At 38.5% G+C, this 25,923-nt stretch overlaps 1 protein-coding gene across 1 annotated transcript; it reads right to left on the bottom strand.

The window, feature by feature from the left end:
* Positions 1-427: 427 nt before the first annotated feature.
* On the bottom strand, positions 428-3,033 carry LOC131901025 (zinc finger protein 120-like). Its single transcript, XM_059252344.1, has 4 exons — positions 2,964-3,033; positions 2,702-2,762; positions 1,384-1,565; positions 428-1,215 (listed from the first exon to the last, which is right to left on the bottom strand). The coding sequence occupies exons 1-4, from the start codon at positions 3,031-3,033 to the stop codon at positions 428-430; spliced, it is 1,101 nt and encodes a 366-aa protein (XP_059108327.1).
* Positions 3,034-25,923: the final 22,890 nt, after the last annotated feature.

The raw sequence follows: 25,923 nt of genomic DNA, 5'->3' as shown, positions 1-25,923 counted from the left end.
TGTAGAACACTGATTACATTCATAGGGTTTCTTTCCAATAGGTGTAATTTCATGCCTTTGAAGATGACAGTGTTGTGCAAAGGCTTTTTCCCACTGATTACATTCATAGAGTTTCCCTCCAGTATGTGTTTTTGCATGCCTTTGAAGATCACTATTACATACAAGGGCTTTAACACATTGTTTACATTCATAGGGTTTTTCTTCCATGTGTACTTTCATGCAATTAAAGAGCATTGTGACAACCAAAGGTTTTACCACACTGATTACATTCATAGGGTTACACTCTAGTATGTGTTCTTTTATGTACTTGAAGATAACTAGGCTGTGCAAAGGTTTTACCGCATTGTTTACATTCATAGTGTTTCTCCCCAGTATGTATTCTTTCATGCCTTTGAAGGTGATAGTGACAAGCAAAGGCTTTACCACACTAATTACATTTATAGGGTTTCTCTCCTGTATGTGTTCTTTTGTGTACTTGAAGATTATGTGACTGTGTAAAGGCTTTACCACATTGATTGCATTCATAGGGTTTCTCTCCAGTATGTGTTCTTTCATGCCTTTGAAGATCACTGTGTTGAGCAAAGGCTTTACCACACTGATTACATTCATGGGGTTTCTCTCCAGTATGTGTTCTTTCATGCCTTTGAAGATCACTCTGTCGAGCAAAGGCTTTACCACACTGATTACATTTATACGGTTTCTCTCCAGTATGTGTTGTTTGATGCAATTGAAGAGCACTATGTTGAGCAAAGGCTTTACCACATTGATAACATTTATAGGGTTTCTCTCCTGTATGTGTTCTTTTGTGTACTTGAAGATTACATGGCTGTGTAAAGGCTTTACCACATTGATTACATTCATAGGATTTCTCTCCAGTATGTGTTCTTTTATGTACTTGAAGATGACTGGATTGTACAAAAGCTTTACCACATTGATTACATTCATAGGGTTTCTCTCCAGTATGTGTTCTTTTATGTACTTGAAGATAACTGAAATGTACAAAAGCTTTACCACACTGTTTACATTCATAGGGTTTCTCTCCAGTATGTGTTCTTTCATGACTTTGAAGAGCACTGTGTTGAGCAAAGGCTTTACCACACTGATTACATTCATGGGGTTTCTCTCCAGTATGTGTTCTTTCATGCCTTTGCAGAGAACTGTTATGAGCAAAGGCTTTACCACACTGTTTACATTCATAGGGTTTCTCTCCAGTATGTGTTCTTGCATGCAAATAAAGAGCACTGTGTTGAACAAAGGCTTTACCACACTGATTAAATTTATAGGGTTCCTCTCCTGTATGTGTTCTTTTGTGTACTTGAAGATTATATGGCTGTGTAAAGGCTTTACCACATTGATTACATTCATAGGGTTTCTCTCCAGTATGTGTTCTTTTATGTACTTGAAGATGAGTGGGGTGTGCAAAGGCTTTACCATAATGATTATATTCATAGAGTTTCTCTCCAGTATGTGTTTTTTCATGCCTTTGAGGATGACTATGATATTCAAAGGATTTACCACACTCAATATATTCATATGATTTCTCTGTAGTATGACTTCTTTCATGCCTGCAAGAATAATTGAAACATTTAAAAGCTTTACTACATTCATTACATTGTTAAGTATTTATATCTTCATGAATTAATTTCACAATTTGGTCTAAGTATAAAAAGAACTGAGATCTTAAGGTTTTAACATGTTGTTTACACTCATGTTGTTTCCCTGCATTAAGGATGACTTTGCATATTTGAATATGCCTTTATGGTAAGAGCCTTTATTACTTGGCTAATATTTGTGGCATCATTGTTCTCTGTGGTTTTTAACATGTTTGAAGAGAATTGGGAGAATTTGGACATTGATGCCCCTTGTTCCATTGATAAAGTTACCTATATTGTGAGTCATGCTACATTTTCAAAGTGAACCAGGACAAACAGAAGCATTTACACAGTCGTAGAACTCATAGGGCCTTTCTAGGGTATTTTTGTTGATATATTCTCAATGAAGCTGGAAAACCAATTGTTTGTAAACTTGAATCACATTCAACAAGTTTACTCAACATAGGACTACTACATGTCTTGTAGGTGTTCTGAGATTGAGAGATGTGCATTGCTTCTTCCATGTCCTTATGCTTTTATGGCTAGTATCCAAAGTGACATATGATATAACTATTAAAGAAAGAATAACAACAAGAATATATCCACATTTCATTTACAGTTGGACTTTCTGTTCCTCATCAATATGTGGTATAGGGAATAATGTTTCTCTACAACAACCACCCCTTTACTCTTGACTCTAACTAAATATTTAACTGAAATTAGCAAAGACAGAACAACTATATGAGTAACTATACTATGGACTATTTGCTTATTACAAGGTTGTGTATATATTCTTATCACATATTCAATGAGTATATCTTTTGTAATATGAAATACTATGAAACTAAATGGATTGCCATTTGTACAGCCTAGCTTTGATGATGCTATTATTCAAATGGTGATTTGTCATAGGCATTTTTTTGTCTTCCTTCTTAAAAGAATCACTTCCAAACACAATTCACTTACCTGCCATGTGTCTTTATGAGCATTTAATGATCATCAATGCATTTTAAGCTGTAATTATTTACACTGTTTCATTTAATTAAAACATCCACATAAATTATATATATCCAGAGGCCCATTTCTATCAGCTTTTACAAGAAAATTACCTTCCATGTTTTTGAGAACTTTGACAATGTTCTTCAACTTCAAGATTTTCCCAGTTGTAGCCTAAAATATAGGACAAGAAAATGTATGAAATAATACAGGATACTGAAAATTTTACATTACTATCTTCAGTGATCCTTAGAACCAAATCTGATTTATTCACATCATTTTTCCTCATTCTCAATTAGAATTGCAGAAGAGCATCAATAACTAAGAAACAGTTGTCCCTTTATTTAAAATGTGAAGGAAAATTTATAGTATTACCTATAGCAGTGAGGTTCATATAAGTCTCCAGCATCACACCTTTGTAGAGATTCCTCTGTGAAGGATCCATCAATGCCCACTCTTCCTGAGTGATGTCGACATGCACATCATTATAGGTCACTGCATTCTAAAATATGCCATACATAAATATGTCAACCATATGTATAAAACAAAAAGCATGATACAACATTGTAAATGTGTGCTTCTTTGAGAATATAGCCACAAATTCTGGTTAGAACTACATGAATTCTATAACTCAGACATTACAATGAAATCAAATTACTTCATAAATAAACTGAATAGGAGGTTGGCCTCTATTATTTCTGAATGCTCTGAACAGGATATCACTTTGCAAGAGAAATGTCTATTAACAGAGATAGAGAGATAAGCAAACACTTCGGTGCTGAGTAGAGCACCCATCAGAGAAATTGTGTGAACAATTATAAACTACAAAGATTTGTAAGCTGAGTATATCGGCTCACACCTTTAATCTCAGAACTTAGAAGGTAGAAGCAGGTATATGTTTTTTTGAGGTGAAAGTTAGCCTAGTCTATGCTAACTGCACCTGCACTGAATCTTCCATTCAAACAAACAAAAAAAATAAGATGAACTCAGAGATTTTTTTTTACTGAAGATCCTACAAAGAGTTTGGCATTTACTCCAGTTCTCTATTCATTTTCCAGAAACCTGAATTGCTCCAGTTTAAACTGTACATTAATAAATCTTACTTAAAGGAACTGTGCATTTAAAGAGTTACAAATAGAAAGAAGATAACATTAGCAATATCAATGATGAACATAAATAATAAACATAGGGAAGGAGAGATGGCTCAGAAGTTAAAGAGTTCTTACTGGTCTTGCATATAGATGGGCTCAATTGTCAGAACTTATATGGGGGAATCACACAATTGTTCATTATTCCAAGATTGCGGGTCTCTCTTTGGACTACTGTGAGGACAGGTTTACATGTGGTGCACATCCATGTATATAGACAAAAGAATCATATTCATTAAAAAAACAAACACAAAAAGCAAGAAGAATGTCACACAATTGTAATCTAATGACTCAAAAGGCCCAGACACTACATCTAGTAAGAGAATAGTATATTCTGCTAAATTTTAAAATTGAAACTGGGGAATAAAGCTCAGCAAAACAACATATGCTTGACATGTACAAAAACATATACTCTAGGACCATCACCCAATAATATATATTAAAATAAACATGGAATGTTGAACAACCTTTAATCTCAGTATGTGGGAGCAAGAGTCAGGTGAATCTCTGAGTTGGAGGCCAACTTGGTTTACACAGTTACTTTTAGGAGAGTCAGGGCTACTCAGTCAAAGCTTTTCTTCAGAAACAAAAATAGGAACAACAAAATTTTAAAAAATTTGGGCTAGCAAAGTGGCTTAGCATTGAATACCAATTCCATCAAGTGTATTTTATGTGATTTGATGATACTATCTATACTGCTGATAAAGTCATGGCAGCACAAAAAGCAAGCTGGCTCATTCATTTCAACCACAACATAGTAGAAACACAGTAAAGGAAATGGGTTGACGATAGAGAAGCACATATCACCAGCTCCAATGAGATATTTTATCCAGAGAGGTTCCACAAGTACCTCAAAGAAAGTCATCAAGGAGAGACACATGTTCAAATATCTCATCCTATCTTTTACTCAATTAACTTAATCCTCACCCAGGTCACTATAGGCTCAAGGGTCATCCATGAAGAAAATGCATTTAGTCACTTCAATGATTCTCATAGTCTGCAACTACACTGTTGAAATGTCCAAAGTCTCTTTTGACACTCAAGACAAATTCTTGACTTTGGCATCTTATAAAATCAGAAAACAATTTAAATATTCCCAACATGTGAATGGCACAGAAAAGCCATTACCATCCAAAAGGAGAGGAACTAAGACACATTGAGGAAAGATGGGACCAAGGGAAGACTGAAACCCAGCAGAGCAACCATTGAATCTGGTAGCTCTGTGTCAGAGACATGAGGCATTATTTTCAAAGGACTTAGATTGCTCTCTCTCTCTCTACAACTTCCCATACATCTCTCTTTTGTTACTTCCTCTACATATATGCAGCTAGCTCTCTATGTAAGATGTCTCATAGCTTAAGTATCTCAACATCTTATGCTCTCAAACTACAACTCAGGTTTCATCTTCATAGTATCATGGGATGAACTCAGACAGTCTTCTCACTGGAGCTCTTACCATACCAAACACAGATGCCTATAATAGAGATGACCTGAAAATGCAGACTAAAAATGTATAATCTTAAATTTTATATCATTCTGGACTCCAGAACCAGGTCAACATCAATGATTCCCCAAAATTTGGTTTCTAAGTTTTGATGGCCTCTGCCATGCTTAGACCAGAGTTGCAGCAGGACTTGAATAAAGTTGCTTCCTGGGACTGACAATCACTTTGTCTAATCCCTCCATTAACTGAGGGCATATAAGGATAATTCTTTCCTTCAGGGCACCTTGCTAGGCTTCCAGTGTAGAGTAAGGGCTTTCTTTTTAATGGTGATTATCTTCCTGAACACTCCTGGCTGTTCAGCATTTGACTACTTTCTCCAAATTCATAATGCTCTTTTTCTCTACAACCTGTAGAATTTTCTGTTATTTATGATCCACCTCTTGATTTTTTAATGTAGTATTGAATGAATCATAAGTAATAGCTATCCAAGAGAATCAATGTTCCATGTAAGAAATAAGCACCATTATTGTTTTTTTTTTAATTCTGCCTTACTCAATTTCTTGAGGGCATGGGAAAATAAGAAAAGTTAGGGGCCAGACAGAATATTACATAAATGACCTCTATTTTAATTCCCACTGAAATCCTTTGACTCTACCTCCACCATTTGCAATAGTTTTAACAATATTTTATTCAAAGTACTGCAAGAATAACCAATTAAGCTCTTTATGCAGCTTTCTATGTCTATTACCATCTAAATTTTGATGTATTCAACATTCCCCCAAAGTCATCATTCCCACCACCTTTGAACAACAAAATTACTTTTGGTTTACCACATTCTGTTATAACTTGCTTTTTTCATTTTCTGATGTAATACTCTACACAAAAGCACTTCAGGTAACAGATATTCTTATTTGGCTCATTCTGCCACATCACAATCCATCATTGTGGGTGTTTAGGATAGAAATTCAATCTAGAAACTGAAGGCAAACCCATGAGGAATCTTTCTTTCCAGGCTTTCTCTCTAACATAGTCATTGTCTTATACCAAGCTTGCTGTCTTATCTAGTGCAGGACAACTTTCTTAAGGATATTGCAGGCTCAGTGGAAGGGCCATCACCCATAAATCATCAAACAACAAAATCTCTCACAGATTTAACAACTAGGTCTTTTGATGGGGCACATCCTCCACAGATGTTCCCAAAGGTGACTGTGAGCTCTGAAATGTGACATCTGAAAGTAACTAGGAAACAAAGACAATAATATATGAGACTTTACAAACCTAAACCCGATGAATCAACTACATCAAGAACTTAAATAGCAAAAAAAAAAAAATGATGATGATAAAAAGTAGCAAAACAGATACACCAAGAAATGAAGAAATACAAGTTTCTGAGATGAAGAAGAGAAAATTAAAATTGGTTCTCCATAGAAAATCTCCAAATGAAAAATCTAAGGAGACCCTAACTTAATGTAGTAATTTTCCATAAAATAAAAATAAGTGAAGTTCCATCATTTGCCAGAGAAACAATATAACCATATTATAACTAATAAAAAAACCTCACAACACAGATGGTACCACTGATAAGAGACAGAAAGACAGACCTACAAATAGAACATTGTCCCATGAAAAATAATTATAACTTTCTAATGAAGTTCAAAATCAGAAAAATCACTGACCACCACTCACCCTGTGCACTCCTGTTCTATCCTTCACCAATAATAGAAAATTGGTTTGGTGAGGAGCTTGTTCCACCAAAATTGGAATCACTCACTTGAAGCCTGATATGTCTACATTGTAGAAAATAATTTTGGCTACTAATACTATCTCATTCTCCTTTGATAAAGAAAAGGATGTCTGTTAGAAAATTTAGAAACAATTTTGTTTCCTATGATTGAAGGTTAGATGTAAACCTGTATCAGATTGAGGAAATATTTTTTAAAATAAATGAAAAACAATAGTTTGAATTAAAAATATTGTTTGATTTTATTTTATACTTAAAGCAACCTGATTTCTCTAATTGATTTATAAGTCATAAGAGCTTTTGAAAACAAGTCTAAGCCCATTGTATGTGTATATTTGTATGTATGAGAAAGAATATTTTCTAAGTGTGTATAGGTGATGGAGCAAAGAGCATGTAAGATCCCCTGGATCTGGAAAAGCAGGTGATTGTAAATCTCTAAATTTGGGTGCTCACATCTGAATTCCCCCAAGAATACATGCTGAGTGACATTTGCAGCCCAAATACTACTTTTTCCCCAATAAACTAAATGTCTTTCATAGATTAGCCACAACAGAAGCCTAAATAAGTAAATAAATAATCCCTGGGAAACTAATGAATCAGTATTAAGATGTTGTTAATGGGACCAGGAAGACTATCCACAGACCTTCCCCACTCTTAGAGATCCAATACTCAGAGTTACCCTGAGGGCTGAAACAGAACTCCAGCTGCAGCTTCTCCTCTCCCTTTCCATGTCTCCTGTGGATTCCAAAGACCATTCCCACCTACCTTGCACTACTCACCTCATATCTGTGTCCCATCACACAACTGGGGTAGACACCCTCTGGTCATTTACTCACCACATCTTCCAGAAGACCAGTTAGGATGTCTGCAGACATGTCTACCACATTGTCTCTTTCCCCACACCTGAATTTAAAAGTTGCTCCTATCAGTGGAGTAGAATATCAGAGGCAGCTTACTCTCTTCCCTCTCCATGCTTCCAGTGCATCTGAAGATCATCTCCCCTGCATTCCTCTTCTCCTAGTTCCCAACATAACCAAGCATTCTCCCTTGAACACACCAGCCAAGAAGGCCAGGAAAAAGGCAACAATTGTTCAACACACACTCTTACACTCCAGAGAACAAACACAAGCCCAGGAACAAAACTCCCATCCAACAAAGATAATGTTATAAACCAGCAGCTAGACCTATTATCACCCTAAACCCAGATGCCTAGCAGAGGAACATAATTAATAAAAGCCAGGGCACTATGTCACCACCAGAAACCAGGTGTCCTACCACAGCAGGCCCTAAATAAATAAAAATAATTGAAATACAAGGGACAAAAAACTTAAAACCAAATATATAGTGATAATAGCGCCCCTTAAAAGATGAATAAATACTTTACATAAATTCATGAAATCACAAACAAATGAACATTGGGAAGAAATCAATAAATTCCTCCAAGAAAGCTAGGAAAATGCAAACAATTGGAGTAAAACAATAAACCTCTTAAAGACAAGATAAAGCAAACAAATCATTAAAGGATACAAATACAACTGTTTAACAACTGAAAATGGAAATAAAAACAATAAAGAAAACAGAAACTGAGGGAATTCCAGAAATGAAAAATTTAGGATTACAAAGAGGAATTACAGAGGCAAGGTTCACCAACAGAATAGAGAAATATTAAATGTTAACCCTGGAACAAAACTGCTTTTCCCTGAGATCAGGCTGGTTTAGCAAAAGGTCACAGCTGTTTCTGTGCAAGACCAGCAGGAGTTCATTGGAAGGAGCCCTGGATTGTTTTCTGGCTCAGGGCTGTAACATCACTGTAAATAATTCCATTCTTTCCTTTTCATAACTTCTTTAAAAAATTATTTATACAGCGCTTTGCTTGTATGTGTCTGTGTGCTGTGCCTACCAAGGGCAGAAGAAAGCAGGAGATGCCTGGGACTAGAGTTACAACAAATGGTTTGCTACCATGTGGGTTCTGGGACTGGAACCTGAGTCCTCTACTAAAACACCCAGTGCTCTTAATTGCTGAGCTGTCAATCTAGCTCCTTTTTTATTTAAAATTTATTTTCATAATTTTTAAATAAAATATATTACATCACTTTTCCTTTTTATCACTTCCTTCCATCCCTTCCCAAATCCTTTCCAAATTCTCCCTTTTTAAGTGTGGATGAATAAGTATGCCTGAAATACATTAATACAATCTGCTGCATCCATAGTTATTGGTTTTCTATATATGGATAATGGGCTGACCATGTTGTATTGGCTAAAGAATTAGGGAGCTCATCTTTGTCTGAGGGTAATTCTCTCAGGAGAATTCTACTTTTTAGTCAGCATCTGGTACCTGACCCTGCCTGGGCTACCTTGGACAGGAAACATAATCAAGAATAGAAAACTTAGGTTGGAAAATACCTTACCAGTTAAGAGCACTGAAGATTCTTTCAGAGCATCCAGCTTCCATTACCAGTACATACAGAGACTCACTAATATCTCTAACTCCAGTGTCAGGAGTCCTGACACCATCTCCTCACTTCCCTGTCCACCATAAGAAGAGGAGTCTTTGACCATAAAAATTATTTTTCAAGCTGCGAACAGGAGTACATTTTTGCACTGCCAGAAAAACTGGGCACAGAGGCAGGAAGATCATTGTGAGTTTTAAAGCCTGTGCCACAGTCTACACAAACATACACACACACACACACACACACACACACACACACACACACACACACATGCACAGAGAGAGAGAGAGAGACAGAGAGACAGAGAGAGAGAGCTGAATTACATAAAAGAAAAGGAGCATTGGAGAATTAGAACACAATACCTCTTAAGTTCATTTGAAGTGTCTGGCTGTCAGGAGCCAAGTAGCCTAACTGATTCTCATGGGAAAAAGCTGTGTACCCAATCTTCCGTTAACAGTTTCAATAGCAACCATTTTTCAACAAGACCACAATATGTACCTTTTGATCTACTCCCTGAAACATAATGGTTTGCTGTATGGTCCGTTGATCAGGCCTTGGAACAAAGAGACCTTTTCCTGAACCCTACCTTACCCTAACTTCCTCTTAGTAACTTTCCATACCCCTATCTACTTCTCCTAGCTCCTAGCATATATAAGCCTGATTCCCCTTGCAATAAACGAGACCTTGACGCAACTCAGACTGACTTTGTCTTCCTTTACGCGCCTGGTCTCCTTTCTCTCTAACCCCCATTGATCTTTCAGGAGGTGCCTCCTCGGGTCTCATCAAATAACGTGGCCCGCGGGACGGGTCATGTGGCGCCCAACGTGGGGCTCGAGGCACAGTGACCTACCGGACGACGGATAACAAAAGGGGCCCCGGAGAGAATTAGGGTAGAGACGCCCGGACCGCATCACTCGTGCAACGCGGGAGAGTCTTGAGGTAAATGTGTCGTCCAATCGATCAATGGGAAAAAATTTATCTAAAGAGGCTGTTTTTTTTAAAGGAGATGAAAGGGAATCTTCAGGAGAGAGGACTAAGAGTTAAAAAAAAAAAAAGGATTTAATAAAATTCTTTCAATATGTGGAGGAGAAATGTCCCTGGTTAGTGATTAATGGACCAGGAATTCACCCTTTGACTTGGAACAAGGTTGGGAAAGATATTAACAAATTACTCAGAGACGGGGAAAATGTCCCCGATGCCTTTTTTAGTTTTTATGGTGTGATTAGAGATTTTCTAAAGGAAGCAGAGGGAGATGGGCATGTTTCACATTTACTAGCCCTTGCAGAGGATTTTCTCTCAAACTCCCCCTGCCTGACACCCAAAGGTCCAGAGGTTTATTGACATCTACCGGTAAGAGCGCTCTCTGTCTTGTCTGTGTCTCTCTGTCTTGTTACTTTTGTTTTGTACTTTGCAGGCTCGATTTGTACTTTGCAGGCTCTCACTGGGACAGACGTGTCCAGACAGTGAACCTGGCGGCGAAGGGAGACGTCCCAGAGCCCTAAAGCCACCTCAGAGGTGACGATTTGGTTTAGGAGCATCTTTGGGTATCTTCCCCCATGGTGGGAGGAAGTGCCACTTTATATTTTGTCCCGGGAATTTGTCAGAGCCATTTTGTGGGTTTTTTGTATGTTTTGTTGTGATCATTGTTACTTTACTCTCTTCTTCTCTTCCAAGAAAAAAGGTGCATGTCTGACTGACAGGGATGTGGAAGCCCCTGATGTCTGTTTAATTAAGGACAGAGATCCTCCAGTCTGGATTGTTTTTGGTGTGATTGAGCCTGGAGGGTCAAAACCTTCCCCCCCCCAGAGCACATCAGGCTGTCACTGTTCTTGGAGCTTTGTTGGTTGTCTCGTTGGGGCAAAGTTTTTTCGTGTGCCCTTGGTCTTGTGTGTAATGTGTTAATTGTTCTCATTGTTGACTTGACTGTGACGGACGCTATGGGACAGTTCCCTTCTTCTCCACTAGACCTTTGCCTAGCCCACTGAAAGGATGTGTGAGCCACAATGGAGGGAACTGGGTCCCCCACTCCCACTCCCCGAATGAACTGAGATAAACAGGTAGCCCCTGCCAGGTGGGTCTTGCATACTGCAAGAGGGGCTTGCTGGCTGTGAATGAGGCCGTCGTCTCAATGCTGATGTTCCGGTTCTTGGATTGTCTGTGTAAATGTTATTTGTTTTTGTCTACTAACCTCCCTTATTTTCCTAGAGGAAGAGGAGGAGAGAGAGGCATAACAAAGGCCACCTCCGTCCCTCCCTAGCTCTCTTGCTATCAGGACTGCAGCCAGCTGGCTGCCCTCAGGAGGGTGGGGGTGCGTGCTCTCGGTACAGGCGGGCAAAGACGGGAACTTTGGACAGGACAATGGGGACTGCCTGCAATTCACAAAAACTGTGTGAACACTGAACAGAGAATCTGACTTTAGTCAGAAGAGTTAACAAAAACTTTTTTTCAGGAACACTGGCAGCCAAGGACACGCTCTATGCCCACTGCTCCCCCTCCCTTCCTTTACTGTGATAACTTCAAGGTCTCTTCTGCCGGCCAGCCGCTTCTCTTGTTAACCCTTCTCTGTCCTGGTATTGCTTAAAAAGAAATGTTAAATTACCAGTTCAAGACACTGGGATAATTATGCTTTTGTTTCCACAGGAAAAATAAAAATTTACATGGGTTTTGGTCATTTGAGTTCAATGGGTTACAAATACTTGCCATCATTTAAGAGACTTGGTTTCAAATTATTGCTGGTTAAGATAAAAATAATGTTTTTATAAAAATGACTTGATATATATATATATATATATATATATATATATATATATATATATAATGAAATATGTTTCAGATTTCTTTGTCTTGCTATTCTGCTGTTACATTGAGACTCCAAAGGGTCATAGTTGTAAAAATGTCTGTCTACTCTACAGGTATGAATGAAAAATATGGCCACATGTATGTTTGGTTTTGAATGTCTGAGTTTGCATGTCCTTTGTGTTAAGAAATACAAGTTAATACTAGTCATCTGGCTATTCAGATACTACTTTAAAACATAAACTGTTCTATTTAAATAAAAAAACTGAGAGGTACATTTGACTAATATATTTATAGGAGAACAAATTGGCCTGGTTATTGTTACCAAATTTAGAGATATTTTTAAGATTGGGCCTAGATTTGTTTGGCTCAGATACATTTAATGGATAATGGTCCTCAAACCTGTCAAAGATCTGATGAATATGGCATTTACATTATTTGATGAAAAGCTTACTATAGCAAACAGAGACTCCAAGCTCCCTACCTCCTAGCAATGACTCCCAAGGAATGGCCAATTCCCCTACGCTATGTCAAAAGTATGTAGCTTAGTCTATCGATCCAGTGAGGGTCTAATACCCCGAAGTTTATATTATATATTATATGGATGATTTGTTAATAGCAGGGAAATCTGAAGAAAAAACACAAAATGTAGCTCAAAAGATAATTATCACACTTCAGGACCGAGGATTTCATATAGCTCTAGAGAAGATACAAACCCAATACCCCTTCCTGTTTTTAGGGTTCGAGTTACACTCGGACCTCCTCTATACACAAAAAATCCAGATTAGAAAAGATACACTTCGTTGTCTCAATGATTTTCAAAAGCTTTTAGGGGATATCAATTGGCTGCGACCCTATTTAAAAATAATCAAGGAAGAGTTATTCCCCCTTGAGGATATCCTCAAAGGAGACTCCGACCCTCAATCCCCTAGATATCTTACAGTGGAGGCAGAGAGGGTATTACAAAAGGTTGAAACGGCCATCACTCAACAACATACGGGATATTTTGACCCAACTCTCCCATTGTATTTGATCATTTTTTCTACAGATTTTGCCCCTACAGGCCTGCTTTGGCAAGAGTCCGTACCTTTACTGTGGGTACATCTTCCTGTTACTAAAAGAAAAATCCTTCCTACTTATCCTTCCCTGGTTTGCCAATCAATAATGTTAGGAATAAAAGCCTCCATTCGATACTTTGGACATGACCCTGATATTATTGTTATGCCATATGATAAAGAGCAACTTGAATGGTTATGCACCTGTAGTCCTGACTGGGCCATTCTTGTCTGCACCTATGAAGGGAAACTTGACACACAAATGCCCAGTAACAAACTCCTACAATTCTTCTCCCTTACTTCTTTTGTTTTTCTTAAAAATACCCGAATGGAGCCCATCCCGGACTCCCCTGTGCTTTTCATAGATGGGTCAAGCAATGGTAAAGCTGCGTATGTCCTCAATGGCCAAAAGAATGTTATGACAACCCCTTTCAAGTCAGCTCAGCTGGTGGAGCTATATGCTGCCTTGCTGTCTTTAAAATTTTTGAAGGTTGTTCCTTTAATTTGTATTCAGAGAGTAGATATGTGGTAGGTGCTTTACAGGCTTTAGAAATGGTCCCAATAATCCAACCCATTACTCCCACCTTCCAAATGTTTTCTGAATTACAAAAATTAATCCGACAATGGTCGCTACCCTTTTATGTTGGCCATATTCGTGCCCACACAGGCCTACCTGGACCCCTAGCTCGGGGAAATGAACTTGCAGATTCTGCTACACGTTCTATCTTGATTTCTCACTTGGAACATGATCAGGTAGCAGCTGCTCGTGAGGCGCACTGCCTTCATCACCTCAATGCTCAAACTTTGAGACTAAGGTTCTCAATTACTAGAGAACAGGCTAGGGAAATTGTAAAAAACTGTAAAAATTGCCTGATGCTCTTACCTGAACCTCATTATGGAGTAAACCCCAGAGGGCTTATTTCTGGACAACTATGGCAGATGGATGTCACCCATGTTCCTTCTTTTGGCAAATTAAAGTTTATACATGTTACTGTAGATACCTTCAGTGGATTTATTTGTGCCTCTGCTCATAGTGGAGAAGCCACCAAAGATGTTATCAATCATATGTTACATGTCTTCACAGTGCTAGGTCAGCCGAAATGTATAAAAACTGATAATGGTCCAGGATATACTAGTAGCAAATTTAGACAATTTTGTTTACAATTAGGAATTAAACACTTCACTGGAATATCCTATAACCCTCAAGGCCAAGGTATCGTGGAGAGAACTCACCAAACTTTAAAAAATACTCTTAATAAACTTAGCTCACAAGAGACACTATTTCCCCTTAAGGGAAACCACAAAGCTCTGCCTTCTCACACCCTATTCGTATTAAATTTTCTGACATTGGACGCTTTTGAAAAATCTGCGGCTGAGCAACACTGGCACCCAGAAACCAAACAAGGATATGTGCGGGCCCTTTGGAAAGATCCAATAACTGGAATATGGGATGGTCCTGATCCAGTTGTAATCTGGGGAAAGGGGTCTGCATGTATTTATGACTCCAAGGAAAATGGGGCTCGTTGGCTACCAGAAAGACTGATTAAGCCTTACTCTGCACAGATTGCCTCCCTAGACTAAGGAAAAAATAACTGTTATGTCCAGGACACAACCCTGAGACAAAATTCTCTCTTTTTCTTTCAGAAATGCCTCCAGCTTGGAAAATAAAGGGAGCCACGGACATCTCAATGGCAGGACCTGTTCGTTGCGAGCCTTGGAAAACCAATCCCTGCTTCATCGTTTGCTTACTACTCTTCCCCCTTCCCCTCTCCTGCATCTCCAAGGAAAGCCCCCGTGCTATTAAAAAGCTTACCTGGCGAATTTTCACAGTAACAGGGGAGGAGGTCTGGAAGGTTACTACAAACCATGCTCCCTATTCCTGGTGGCCATCACTCACTCCTGACTTCTGTCAGCTGGCTGCAGGATTGGATTCTTGGGATATACCTACTATTGGCCAACACCAGTTAAATGGTACAGGGGGTCAAACGATTCCAAACTGCAATCAATTTCCTCACAATCCTAAAACCACTTGGACAAGCCCTTGTGGGACATTCCATGATAATGATCCTGCCTTGATGACTGCCCCAGGCTGTGTTAGTTCTACAGCTCGTTGTAGGTTAGCACAATCTGACTTTTATGTCTGCCCTAAGGATGGTAGAAGCCGAGCCACGGCTGCTAGATGTGGTGGATTCGAGACCTTCTTTTGTGCTCGATGGGGTTGTGAAACTACAGGGGCAGCTTACTGGGAACCAACTTAATCTTGGGACCTTATTTCAGTTACAAGGGGATACAGTAAGCCTAGCACGAATAAACATTTTTGCTTCAGCTCCTATACTGGGACAGCCTATAATCCAGGGCTATCATTACCTTTAAACATAACCTTCACCCCTCAGGGTAGGGCGAATCGAGAATGGCCCTCAGGAAAAACATGGGGACTCCACTGGTATCTTGATGGCACAGATAAAGGAGTAATTTTCAAGATCTTGCTAACAATAGAAAACCTGTACCCAAAGTCGGTAGGACCCAATGTAGTTCTCTCTGACCAAAAAGTTCCCTCCAATCATGAAAAGGTGCCATCACCTCCTTCCCCGTCACCTCATCCTCGTCCCTTTCCCTACCATACAAGAACCGTGACTACCATCGTAGGTTCCAGTAATGGCACTCTCCTTACTCCTTTTGGAGGAACAGGATATAGATTGTTTAATTTGGTCCAGGGAGCTTATCTGGCCCTAAATGCCACAAATCCAAACAGAACCTTGGGTTGCTGGCTCTGCCTTACCTCCAGTCCCCCTTATTATGAAGGAATCGCCTTTCAGTCTACTGCCAATAACCTCACTTCCCCGAGCAATAGGTATCAGACTAAGCCACATAAACTAACACTCCCTGAAGTCTCCGGACAAGGTTCTTGTTTGGGCAAGATTCCATCAACCCATAGTCACCTCTGTAAACAAACTCTGACACCCTATAAAGGGAGCTATTATCTTGAAGCACCCAACGGGTCCTACTGGGCCTGTAACACAGGATTGACCCCTTGCATATCTGCTCAGATATTTGATGATTCCCATGAATTTTGTGTGATGGTCCAATTATGGCCTCGTGTCACTTATCATCAAGAAAGCTCAGTGATGGAATTCTTTGAGCAGAGAGGCAGATACACTCGAGAACCTGTGTCTATGACTATTGCCCTATTGTTAGGTATTGGAGGCATTGCTGCAGGAGTTGGTACAGGAACTGCTGCCCTCATGCAGAGCAACCACCTTATGCAGTTACAAATGGCTATGACAACTGACCTAGAGGCCATAGAAAGATCCATTTCTGCCCTGGAGAAGTCTTTAACCTCGCTCTCTGAGGTTGTGTTACAAAATAGAAGAGGTCTGGATTTACTATTTTTAAAGGAGGGGGGTTTATGTGCAGCCTTGAAGGAAGAATGCTGCTTTTATGCCGATCACACTGGGGTAGTTAGAGAATCAATGGAGAAACTAAGAGAAAGATTAGCACAAAGAAAACGTGATTTTGAAAATCAAAACAATTGGTTTGAGGGTTGGCTAAAGGGGTCCCCTTGGCTTTCTACTCTGATCCCCACCCTCCTGGCCCCCTTGATCATTTTCCTTCTCCTCCTCACCTTTGGTCCTTGGGCTTTTCAACGACTAACACAATTCATCAAAAATCAGATCGATTCGGCCCTATCAAAAACTGTTTCAGTACACTACCATCGGACAGAAACACGAGAGGAAACTATTGAAACAGGTGAAAGGCTCAGGTTCAGTGGCCTACGAACCTAAAAACCCCTATAATTAAAAGCTAGAGGGTACTCAATGACGGGAATAGTATGGGGCCTGTGCTGGGAGCACAACGTACAGAGGTCGCCAGAGACCAGCTCAACATGGCACGTTGCCAGACAGGACTGCACCCCATATAGCCTAAGACAGGGGCCCTCTCGATTTATGACCAAAGCCTGCTTTGGCCATTTTATAGAAAGAAGGGGGAATTTTCAGGAGCCAAGTAGCCTAACTGATTCTCATGGGAAAAAGCTGTGTACCCAATCTTCCGTTAACAGTTTCAATAGCAACCATTTTTCAACAAGACCACAATATGTACCTTTTGATCTACTCCCTGAAACATAATGGTTTGCTGTATGGTCCGTTGATCAGGCCTTGGAACAAAGAGACCTTTTCCTGAACCCTACCTTACCCTAACTTCCTCCTAGTAACTTTCCATACCCCTATCTACTTCTCCTAGCTCCTAGCATATATAAGCCTGATTCCCCTTGCAATAAACGAGACCTTGACGCAACTCAGACTGACTTTGTCTTCCTTTACGCGCCTGGTCTCCTTTCTCTCTCACCCCCATTGATCTTTCAGGAGGTGCCTCCTCGGGTCTCATCAAATAACGTGGCCCGCGGGACGGGTCATCTGGCACTGGTGCCCATAAAATTATTTTCAAAAATTAATATGGCCAAGCATGAGAGCACATTCCATTAATTCCAGTCACTGGTAGAAACTGAATATTTGATAGTGGCCACCACCTTACCATGTGACTTTAACTGCCCATTGTCAGCTGGGTGTTATCCAACCCACCAAGTCATAAAGTCAGACATGCACAGCTACTGTGGGATTGTCTTTCTGTATTCTGTGAATGTGTGCTGCTTCCATTGGTTAATAAAGGAGCTACTATGGCCTATGACAAGGCAGAATAGAATGAAGTGAGTAATCCAAGAGAGATACAGCAAGAAGAAAGGCAGAGTCAGAGGAGATGCTGCGACCCAAAACAGCTGTGGTCGTGGTGCACACTTGTAATCCCAGCACTTCTTGAAACATAGAAGGAACAGAATTTCAATGATTCAAATGAGGTCAAGGTCACTATGGGCTACCTGAGAGCCTGTTGCAAAAAAAAATACTCTACTAAATACACAATAGCAAGAAAGTCTAACAGAGACAAGATCAACCAGATTTCCTATAATGGAGGCAAAAACTAAGGGGATGTAGCAAAGGCTTAGCAAGTAGCAGCAGTGATTACTTTATTGGGGACCTGGGGTTGCTTTCTAGCATTGACATGAAAGATCATAGTCATCTTTAATTCCAGTTGCAGGGAATCTGACATCCACTTCTGGCTTTGATAGGTACCTGAAATACAAGTGGTACACAGACATACATGTAGGCAAAATACAAACACAGGAAACCTTAAATTAAAGCTATTATCTTCTAGTAAGAAATGTGCTAAGAAAAAAAGGGGGTCAGGAGTGGCTACATATTGTCTGGATTATAAACATAAAAAGGCAATAATGTAAAAACAAGAACCAGGATTGCATACACAATTTTAGTAGGCTGGAGTACAGACAAGTAGCATTCTTGGATTCTGGCTGTGCATGATTTTTTGTTCACCTCCTTCTTATCCCAGGGCCCCTACATTCACAGAAAACACCAAACTGATCCTAAAAGCCACACTGGATAAACAGGTTTATCACTGTGATAAAGCAAGGCACTGAGTTCTCCTACAAGGAACATAACCTGTTCTCAGTGGCCTAGAAGAACATACTCTGGGAGTGTAGGAAAACTTTATTCCTTAATTTGTATTTGTCTGGACCATTCTGGGACACTGTTTCTGTTATAGAAAAGTAATAATACCATCACTTAAATATGCATAATGCCTCCATACTACCATAGGACTGAAAATGTGTCCTGAATTTAAGTAATCTGAACTCAAAAATCGTAACTAACTTCTGATTGATGAATAAAAAAAAATCTAGCCCAGTGATTATTTACTTGTAAGAAAGAGCTGCATTTGTTAGCTGATTTGACATTTGCTGCAATACACAATTATTTAAGAAGACATTTATGAAGGGAGAAAATAACTGGAAAATAAATGATAGTTTATTGGTCACACAACTGTAATCCCAGCTCTTGGAAGGTAGTAGAATTAATCCAAGAAAGAGACTAGCATGATCTGTATTGATGAATTCCAGGAAAGTTACCCAACAAAACAAGCTCAGATATATTGATTAATTCATTATTTATAATTTTAAAAACAAGCTAAATATAATTTAGCTACAAATTTTTTTAGACTTTGTGACAAAATGAAAGACAATTCCTTACACAGTCTCAATATTATCCACAAGAAAAACATGAGTCTTTGTTCAAAGACAAGATTTATGAAACAAAAAGCCTTAAAAACTAAGAAATGAAGTCATCTAATAGCAAAATTTTCTACTATAAGAAACGTAGAGGAAGTAAAATCTCATACAAAAGATTTACTAAGCAAAGAGCTTTATCTACTTACTGAGATCATACCAAAAAAATGTTCAAACATTACACAAGTATTTCTAAGGAAGAAAGCAGCTCAGTGGAAGAGGTACTGCCTAGCAAGAGCCCTGCCTGGGTTTCACTACAAGATGAAATTTTCTACAACAATAAATCTTAGATATAAAAAAAATCATATTTTTAAGAGCAAATAAGCTTTTTAAAAGAAAAGCTGAGTGATAATGATGATTTAGAACTAATTTTTGAACACATGGGTCACAAAGGTCAAGCAGCAAATAAAAATCAAGCAGATGTGAATGAAAAACAAAGATTTCTTCTACTCTGAACCAAAACCTGTGCAGTATCAAAAAAGGAGCAACATTTTCACAATTTACATGTTTAAATCATAACCTGGGCAGTGACTTGTGTGGGGCTAAGAGCTACAAGAAAAGGCCATCCCCTCATGAATATGGAATTAAAAGCTACCTCAGCCTACTAAAGACCAGGTCACAAAATAAGTAAGTCTGGCCCAAAATTGTTAGCCCCCTGGTATTACTCTGCTTTTTCAAAGTACAACCTACATTGACATTTAGTGGTCATATAAAGAATATCTCAGCCAGATGTGGCAGCATAGACTTTATTCCCAGAACTCTGGAGTTCAAGGCAAGCAGATCTCTGAGCATTAAGCCAGACTGCTCTACTCAGCAATGCCAGATCCATCAAGGATACATACTGAGACTGTTTCAAAGAACCTAAATGAAGGCCAGGCATGCTGGTGTAAGCTTTTATTCCCAGCACTTGTGAGTCAGAGGCAGGAGGATCTTTTTGTAAGTTCAAGGTCAGCCAGATCTTTATGAAAGTTCCAAGACAGCCAGTGCTACTGAAACAGAATGTGTCAAAAATGAAACCAAATCCAAACAAAGTGTACTTTTATTAGATCAAAATACAAAACCCTTTATTACTTAAGCTTCATGAGTCTTTAAAATTTCAGTGTCTCCAAGAGTAACAGCCATTTTTTTAGGATTGATTTATTTTTAACATTTAAAAGTATTTTTCCATCTTACATACCAACCACAGTTCCCTGTTCCTCTGCTCAACCTGCTCACCCCACCTTCACCCACCCCATCCCATCCACTCCTCAGAGAGAGCAAGGTCTCCAATGCAGATTTGACAAAGTCTGGAATATCAATGTGAGTCAGGACCAAGCCCCCAACCCCTCTGCATCAAGCCTAAGCAAGGTATCCCTCTGTAGGCAAAGTGCTCCAAAATGCCTGTTCATGCAATAGGGATAAATCTTGGTCCCACCTTCAGAGGTGTCACACACTACAGAAGACTCAGAACAGTCAGCCACATTCTGAGGATCTAAAATTTGGTCTTATTGAGGTCCTCCAACTGTCAGTCCAGAGTCCTTGAGCTCCCACTAGCTCAGGTTAGCTGTATCTGTGGGTTTCTCCATCATGATCTTCTCATGTAATCCCTCCTCCCTCTCTTTGACTGGACTCCAGGAGCTCAGTCCATTGCTTAGCTATGAATCTCTATATCTGTTTCCATCATTTACAGTCACAGCCTCATGTGGTACTGATAAAGAATCAAAATCATTCTTCTAAACCACTAATTTTAAATGCAAAAATATTTTATGCAACTTCTTCTCATAGTAGCCAAAGTATTCCAAGTACCACACTTGGCAAATATTTATGTTATGGCTACCAGGAATGACTACTTTTATAGGGTAAGTCTTTGTCAGAACATGCTGTTATGTCATACAAATAAAAAATAACAAACCAAAGAAAAACATCCAGTTCTGTGCAAATTTATTCAACACATATCTGAAGTGTTCTTTAAATACTAATACTGTTTTTAAAAGTTTCTTTGAGGGTGTACGTATGTATATTTGTCTGTGTATGTCTCTTTGCGTGAATTGTGTATGTTTGTGCATGTGTTTGTGTGTATGTGTTTGTGTGGTGTGTGTGGTTTATGTGATCTTTGTCTTTGTTTATGTTTGTGTGACTTTGTGCACATATTTGTGTGTATGTGTTTTTGTGTTGTGTATATAATTTGTGTGTGAGAGTAGTGTATGTATATTTTGTGTGGTATACATGTTTATATGTATATTGTGCATGTTTGTGTGTGTGTGTGTGTGTGTGTGTGTGTGTGTGTGTGTGAAAGAGGGAGATGTGTGATGTGGGTATGTGTTTGATGTGTAGTGCACATACATGCTAGACCCCATATATAGTGGCCAATGAACAACTTGGAGAACTTGTTTCTCTCTATCATGAGTTCCCAGGAACAAGCTTATTGCACTTGTACAGCAATGTCCTTTGACTTGATGAGTCATCTCAATATCTCACTAATACTTGTAAACAAACTTTACAAAATAATTGGTGGCACCTAAAGTCAGTGCAAATATACTGTCTTGTGTGATTGCTTTTTGAACAAACAAGAACTAACTCAGGTTTACAACTTAACCATCTTAGGTGAATTTCATGATTGGGTAGATTTTAGTGATTAATATTATTTTACCTGAAGCAACAGTGGCTACAATTACCCAAATTCCCTGTATCCACTTGTCTATAAAGCTGTTAACACCACTTTGAAACTTCTCTAGTGCTAAACATTAGATAGATACCTTTGTCACAGGACAAAGTTGGCACCTGTAGATATACAAATTATAATACCACCCATTAGTATAGGCAGGTGACAGGGAAGTCCTTAAACTTTAAAATGTATAGAATACATGTATTAGCAAATAATCACTCTAGTGTGAAGATTCCACATGACACTAACTTGAGATTTCCTACCTCTCTGAAACTCTCTAGGGCTGCAAATTGCAAATACCAACATTAAATAATTTTTATTTAAAATTCCATTTTCTAGGATCCATCTCCTAACTGGTATGAATCAGAGTAACTTAGATGGTGTTGAGTAAGCTGAAGTAAGGTCTTACTGCAATCCAGACAAGCAGTAAAACTTGGTTACCATTATCCTGAACTTGTTGAGTATTTGTTTTTAAATTCCCCATATCATTCTCTCATTGTGTGAATGGCACAATGGATGTGAACTAATGCCCTCAGTCTCTGTGGACTCTCTTATATAGCTCTATTGGCTGAACCACTTTCCTTTCTTACCCTACAAGAAACAATAAACTCAGGCCTTCTGATTTAACACTAACCATTTATTATTAATAGAATCACATGATATATAACCCCAGCATTCAGAAGCTGGGATGCCATGAATCAATGGCCTCCCTGAGCTAGAAAACAAAACAAGAAAATAATTCAATTAAAGATAGTACGGAGAATCCTAACAATTTCAAGTCCTTTGCAGTCAGAAATATCATATTTTAGTTACCTTTATTTTTTTTTATTCCAAAATTCTTCTCTGTTGGTGAGATTAAATTCTCGAACCAGAAGCAACTCAGATAATTAACAAGTTTTTTTTGGGATAATTTTTTTTTTTGGTTAATACCCCTAGGCCACAGTCCCTCCTTGTGGGAGCTTAGGATAGAAATTTAAGCTAATATATAAAGAGAAAATATAAGAAAGAACTGCTTTCAGGCTTTCTCTTTTGCTTTGTCACTGTTCCATGCTAAGTAACCTTTCTTATCCAGTCCAGGCCCATTTTCTTAGAGATATTACTAACTCAGTGGAAGAGCCTTCCCACATCAATCAAAATCAGCTCAATCTCTCTCAGACTTAACAACCAGATATTTTGGTCTAGGAACACTCTCAACTGATGTGCCATGAGATGACTCTAGGCTATGTCATGCTTACAGCTGAAGCTAATTAGAAAAAAAAACCAATAGTATATGAGGAGGTTTTCAAAGATCCAATGCCAATGTATTAATTGTATCAATCACTTAAGCTGCAAAAACAGAAACATAAAGATAGCAACAACCAGAAACCACACATATGCTGGGAAATGTGAAGAGACAAGCATCTAAGATCAAGAAGAGAAAACTAAAACTTTATCTCCACAAAAAAATTCACAAACCAACCAATAAACAACAAACTCATAACAAGAAATTTTTAGAATACAAAATTGTTGAAGGTCCATCATTTTCCAGAGAAACAACAATATAATTAGATGATAATAAAACTAACAACATAGATGACACTGTAGAAAAAAATGAGATGGAAAAAGATACCTACAAATATACCATGGTCCCTTAAACAAGAACAAAAGATTCTAATTAAAATCAATCTACAAGAAATCACTGACCAGCACACATCCTGTACTATAATTCTCTCTTTTGCCAATAATAGGAAATGTGTTGTGTGAGGAAGATCTGTCACCAAAATTGGAGAAATTCACTTCAAGTTTTCTGATGTTTTAATTTTATAGAAAATAATTTGACTTCTAAGAGGATTTCATTCTTTTATGATAAAGAAAAGGAAGTCTGTTAAGAACATTTAGACACCATTTTCCCCCTATGATTGATGATTGCTTATAAATATGAAGCAAAGTGAAGAAATGAATACTTTTTAAAACAAAATAAAAAACAATAGATTTTGAAAGTATCAGTGTACACCTAAAACAACTTGTTTTGCTCTAATTGCTTCATAAATCATAAGCATTATGAAAACAAGTTTTTCTTTTGCAATTTTTGCATATGTTTGTACATGAGAAAGAATGTTTTCCATACATATACAGGATCTGGAATAGTAGACAATTACAATCCTCTCAACTTGAGTGTTGGTATCAGAACTCAGGTCATTCTCAAAAAGATTATGTGTTGAGTCACCTGCCAAAACCATTACATGTTTTATCCAATAAACCAAAAGTCGTTCACATATAAACTCAACCTAAATAAATACAGAAGCAAATAAATGATCCTTGGGAACATGATGTATCAAAATGAAGTTTTTGCTTATGGTAAATTTGTAGCATAAAATGAACACAGTCCAATAACAATGTCCAACAATTTACAACACGATAACTGATTACAAAGCTACTTTCACAGTGAAAACACTCAAAGGGATCACAGGGATTATAAAAAAAAATTGTACACAGGTTGACATAACATGATTTTTATACTTATTACTAAGCTATAGCAAACAAGGAGTGTAATATTTGTAAAAAAAATAAAAAGGATACAGAGAAAGACAAAAAACAAAGGCAGAAAAATATAGTCAACAATAAATCAGAGACCAAAGGCAACCAGGAGAAGTGTCATCTTGAAGAATGTTACCCAGCTACTTATGATTCTATGTGTATGGAAAGCAATTAAGTCGGGTGGTGGTGGCACACGCCTTTAACCCCAGCACTCAGGAGGCAGAGCCAGGCGGATCTCTGTGAGTTCAAGGCCAGCCTGGGCTACCAAGTAAGTTCCAGGAAAGGTGCAAAGCTACACAGAGACACCCTGTCTCGAAAAAAAAAAAAAAGCAATTAAGCACAGACTTCACAACTACCACAAAATTAACTCAAAGTGATCCTTGAACAATTGATTTTAACCCTCAAACTACTGATATTTCTTACAAAGGCAGAAGCCCCATGCTCTAGACCTCTCTTTGCAAAAAGAGGTGATCTCTTGCTATGGCTCTCTAGCCCCTTATGCCTACTTGTGGTTTCAGGTAAGACCAGCCCCAATGATGTCCAATCCCAAAGCAACATAGAAAAAAAAATTTAATCTGCTTTATTATGTCACATGGACTATGGCACTAAATATGAGTTCTATCCAATCTATCTACCCAACACCATGCACACCTAAAAACCTCTGTAGCTCATAAACTCCTTTTCCCCTAGAATTAAACTTTGCTGAATCACACCATTGCAGCTGGTGGTAGCAGAAAGTGAAAAGTCTTCTAATTATGGACTGCTGAAACACAATTCACATCACCATCTTTTTACCAGTTTCTAAAATACTGAAAACATTTATGAGAGAAAGCTAAAATTGGAATGCAATATTCAAAACTTTTAGAAACCAGACTTCAGTGTTCTAATGTGTCTTCCAATTGCACACCAAAAGCTTGCCTGTGAGTACACACTTGTCAGTGATATTACAAGAATAACATCCTCCTATGCCAGGACTCTACTCTCCCTCTACCAAAAAAATCCATTCACAGTGATGCTCAAAGTACAAGGACCACTGCCCAGGTCACCACAAAGACCAACAGAACCACAGTCTGGCTCATCATCCATCCAAATACCAACAGAAATAAAACCTCAACAGACCTGCTCTGAATACCCTATCCTCCCCATGGCATAGCTGGTGATCTTCCCTACAAATATTTACAGCAGAAGCAGAACATAATCCTGGAATGAATCTGCAAGCTACCTGCCTCTCTTCTTATTGATTGAAAAGTATTCCATAAGTCTTTCATTGGCTAGGGTCACCCAGTTGTGCCTCAAAATACCAGCAGCTCTCCTACTGGGTGATCAGAGATAAAAGGAAACAGAAAGCACAGTCCTTCCAGCTCTGCCCTTCTAGCCCAGGAGACAGGGTCCTAGTCTAGAAAGTTCCTA

The sequence above is a fragment of the Peromyscus eremicus genome, unplaced genomic scaffold, assembly GCF_949786415.1.
Source record: "Peromyscus eremicus unplaced genomic scaffold, PerEre_H2_v1 PerEre#2#chrX_unloc_1, whole genome shotgun sequence".
In the NCBI taxonomy this organism is placed as follows: domain Eukaryota; kingdom Metazoa; phylum Chordata; class Mammalia; order Rodentia; family Cricetidae; genus Peromyscus; species Peromyscus eremicus.
The sequence above is the reverse complement of the archived record's forward strand: the minus strand, read 5'-3'. Positions and strand labels throughout refer to the sequence as shown.

Bases quoted from the DNA above. Each gene is read 5' to 3' on its own strand.
- LOC131901025 (XM_059252344.1), bottom strand. From the start codon at position 3,033: ATGGATCCTTCACAGAGGAATCTCTACAAAGGTGTGATGCTGGAGACT. The intron at 2,763-2,963 runs GTAATACTATAA...CCTATATTTTAG, and splicing joins TATGAACCTCACTGCTATAG to GCTACAACTGGGAAAATCTT. The intron at 1,216-1,383 runs ATACTGGAGAGA...ATGCAAGAACAC, and splicing joins TCAAGTACATAAAAGAACAC to ATACTGGAGAGAAACCCTAT.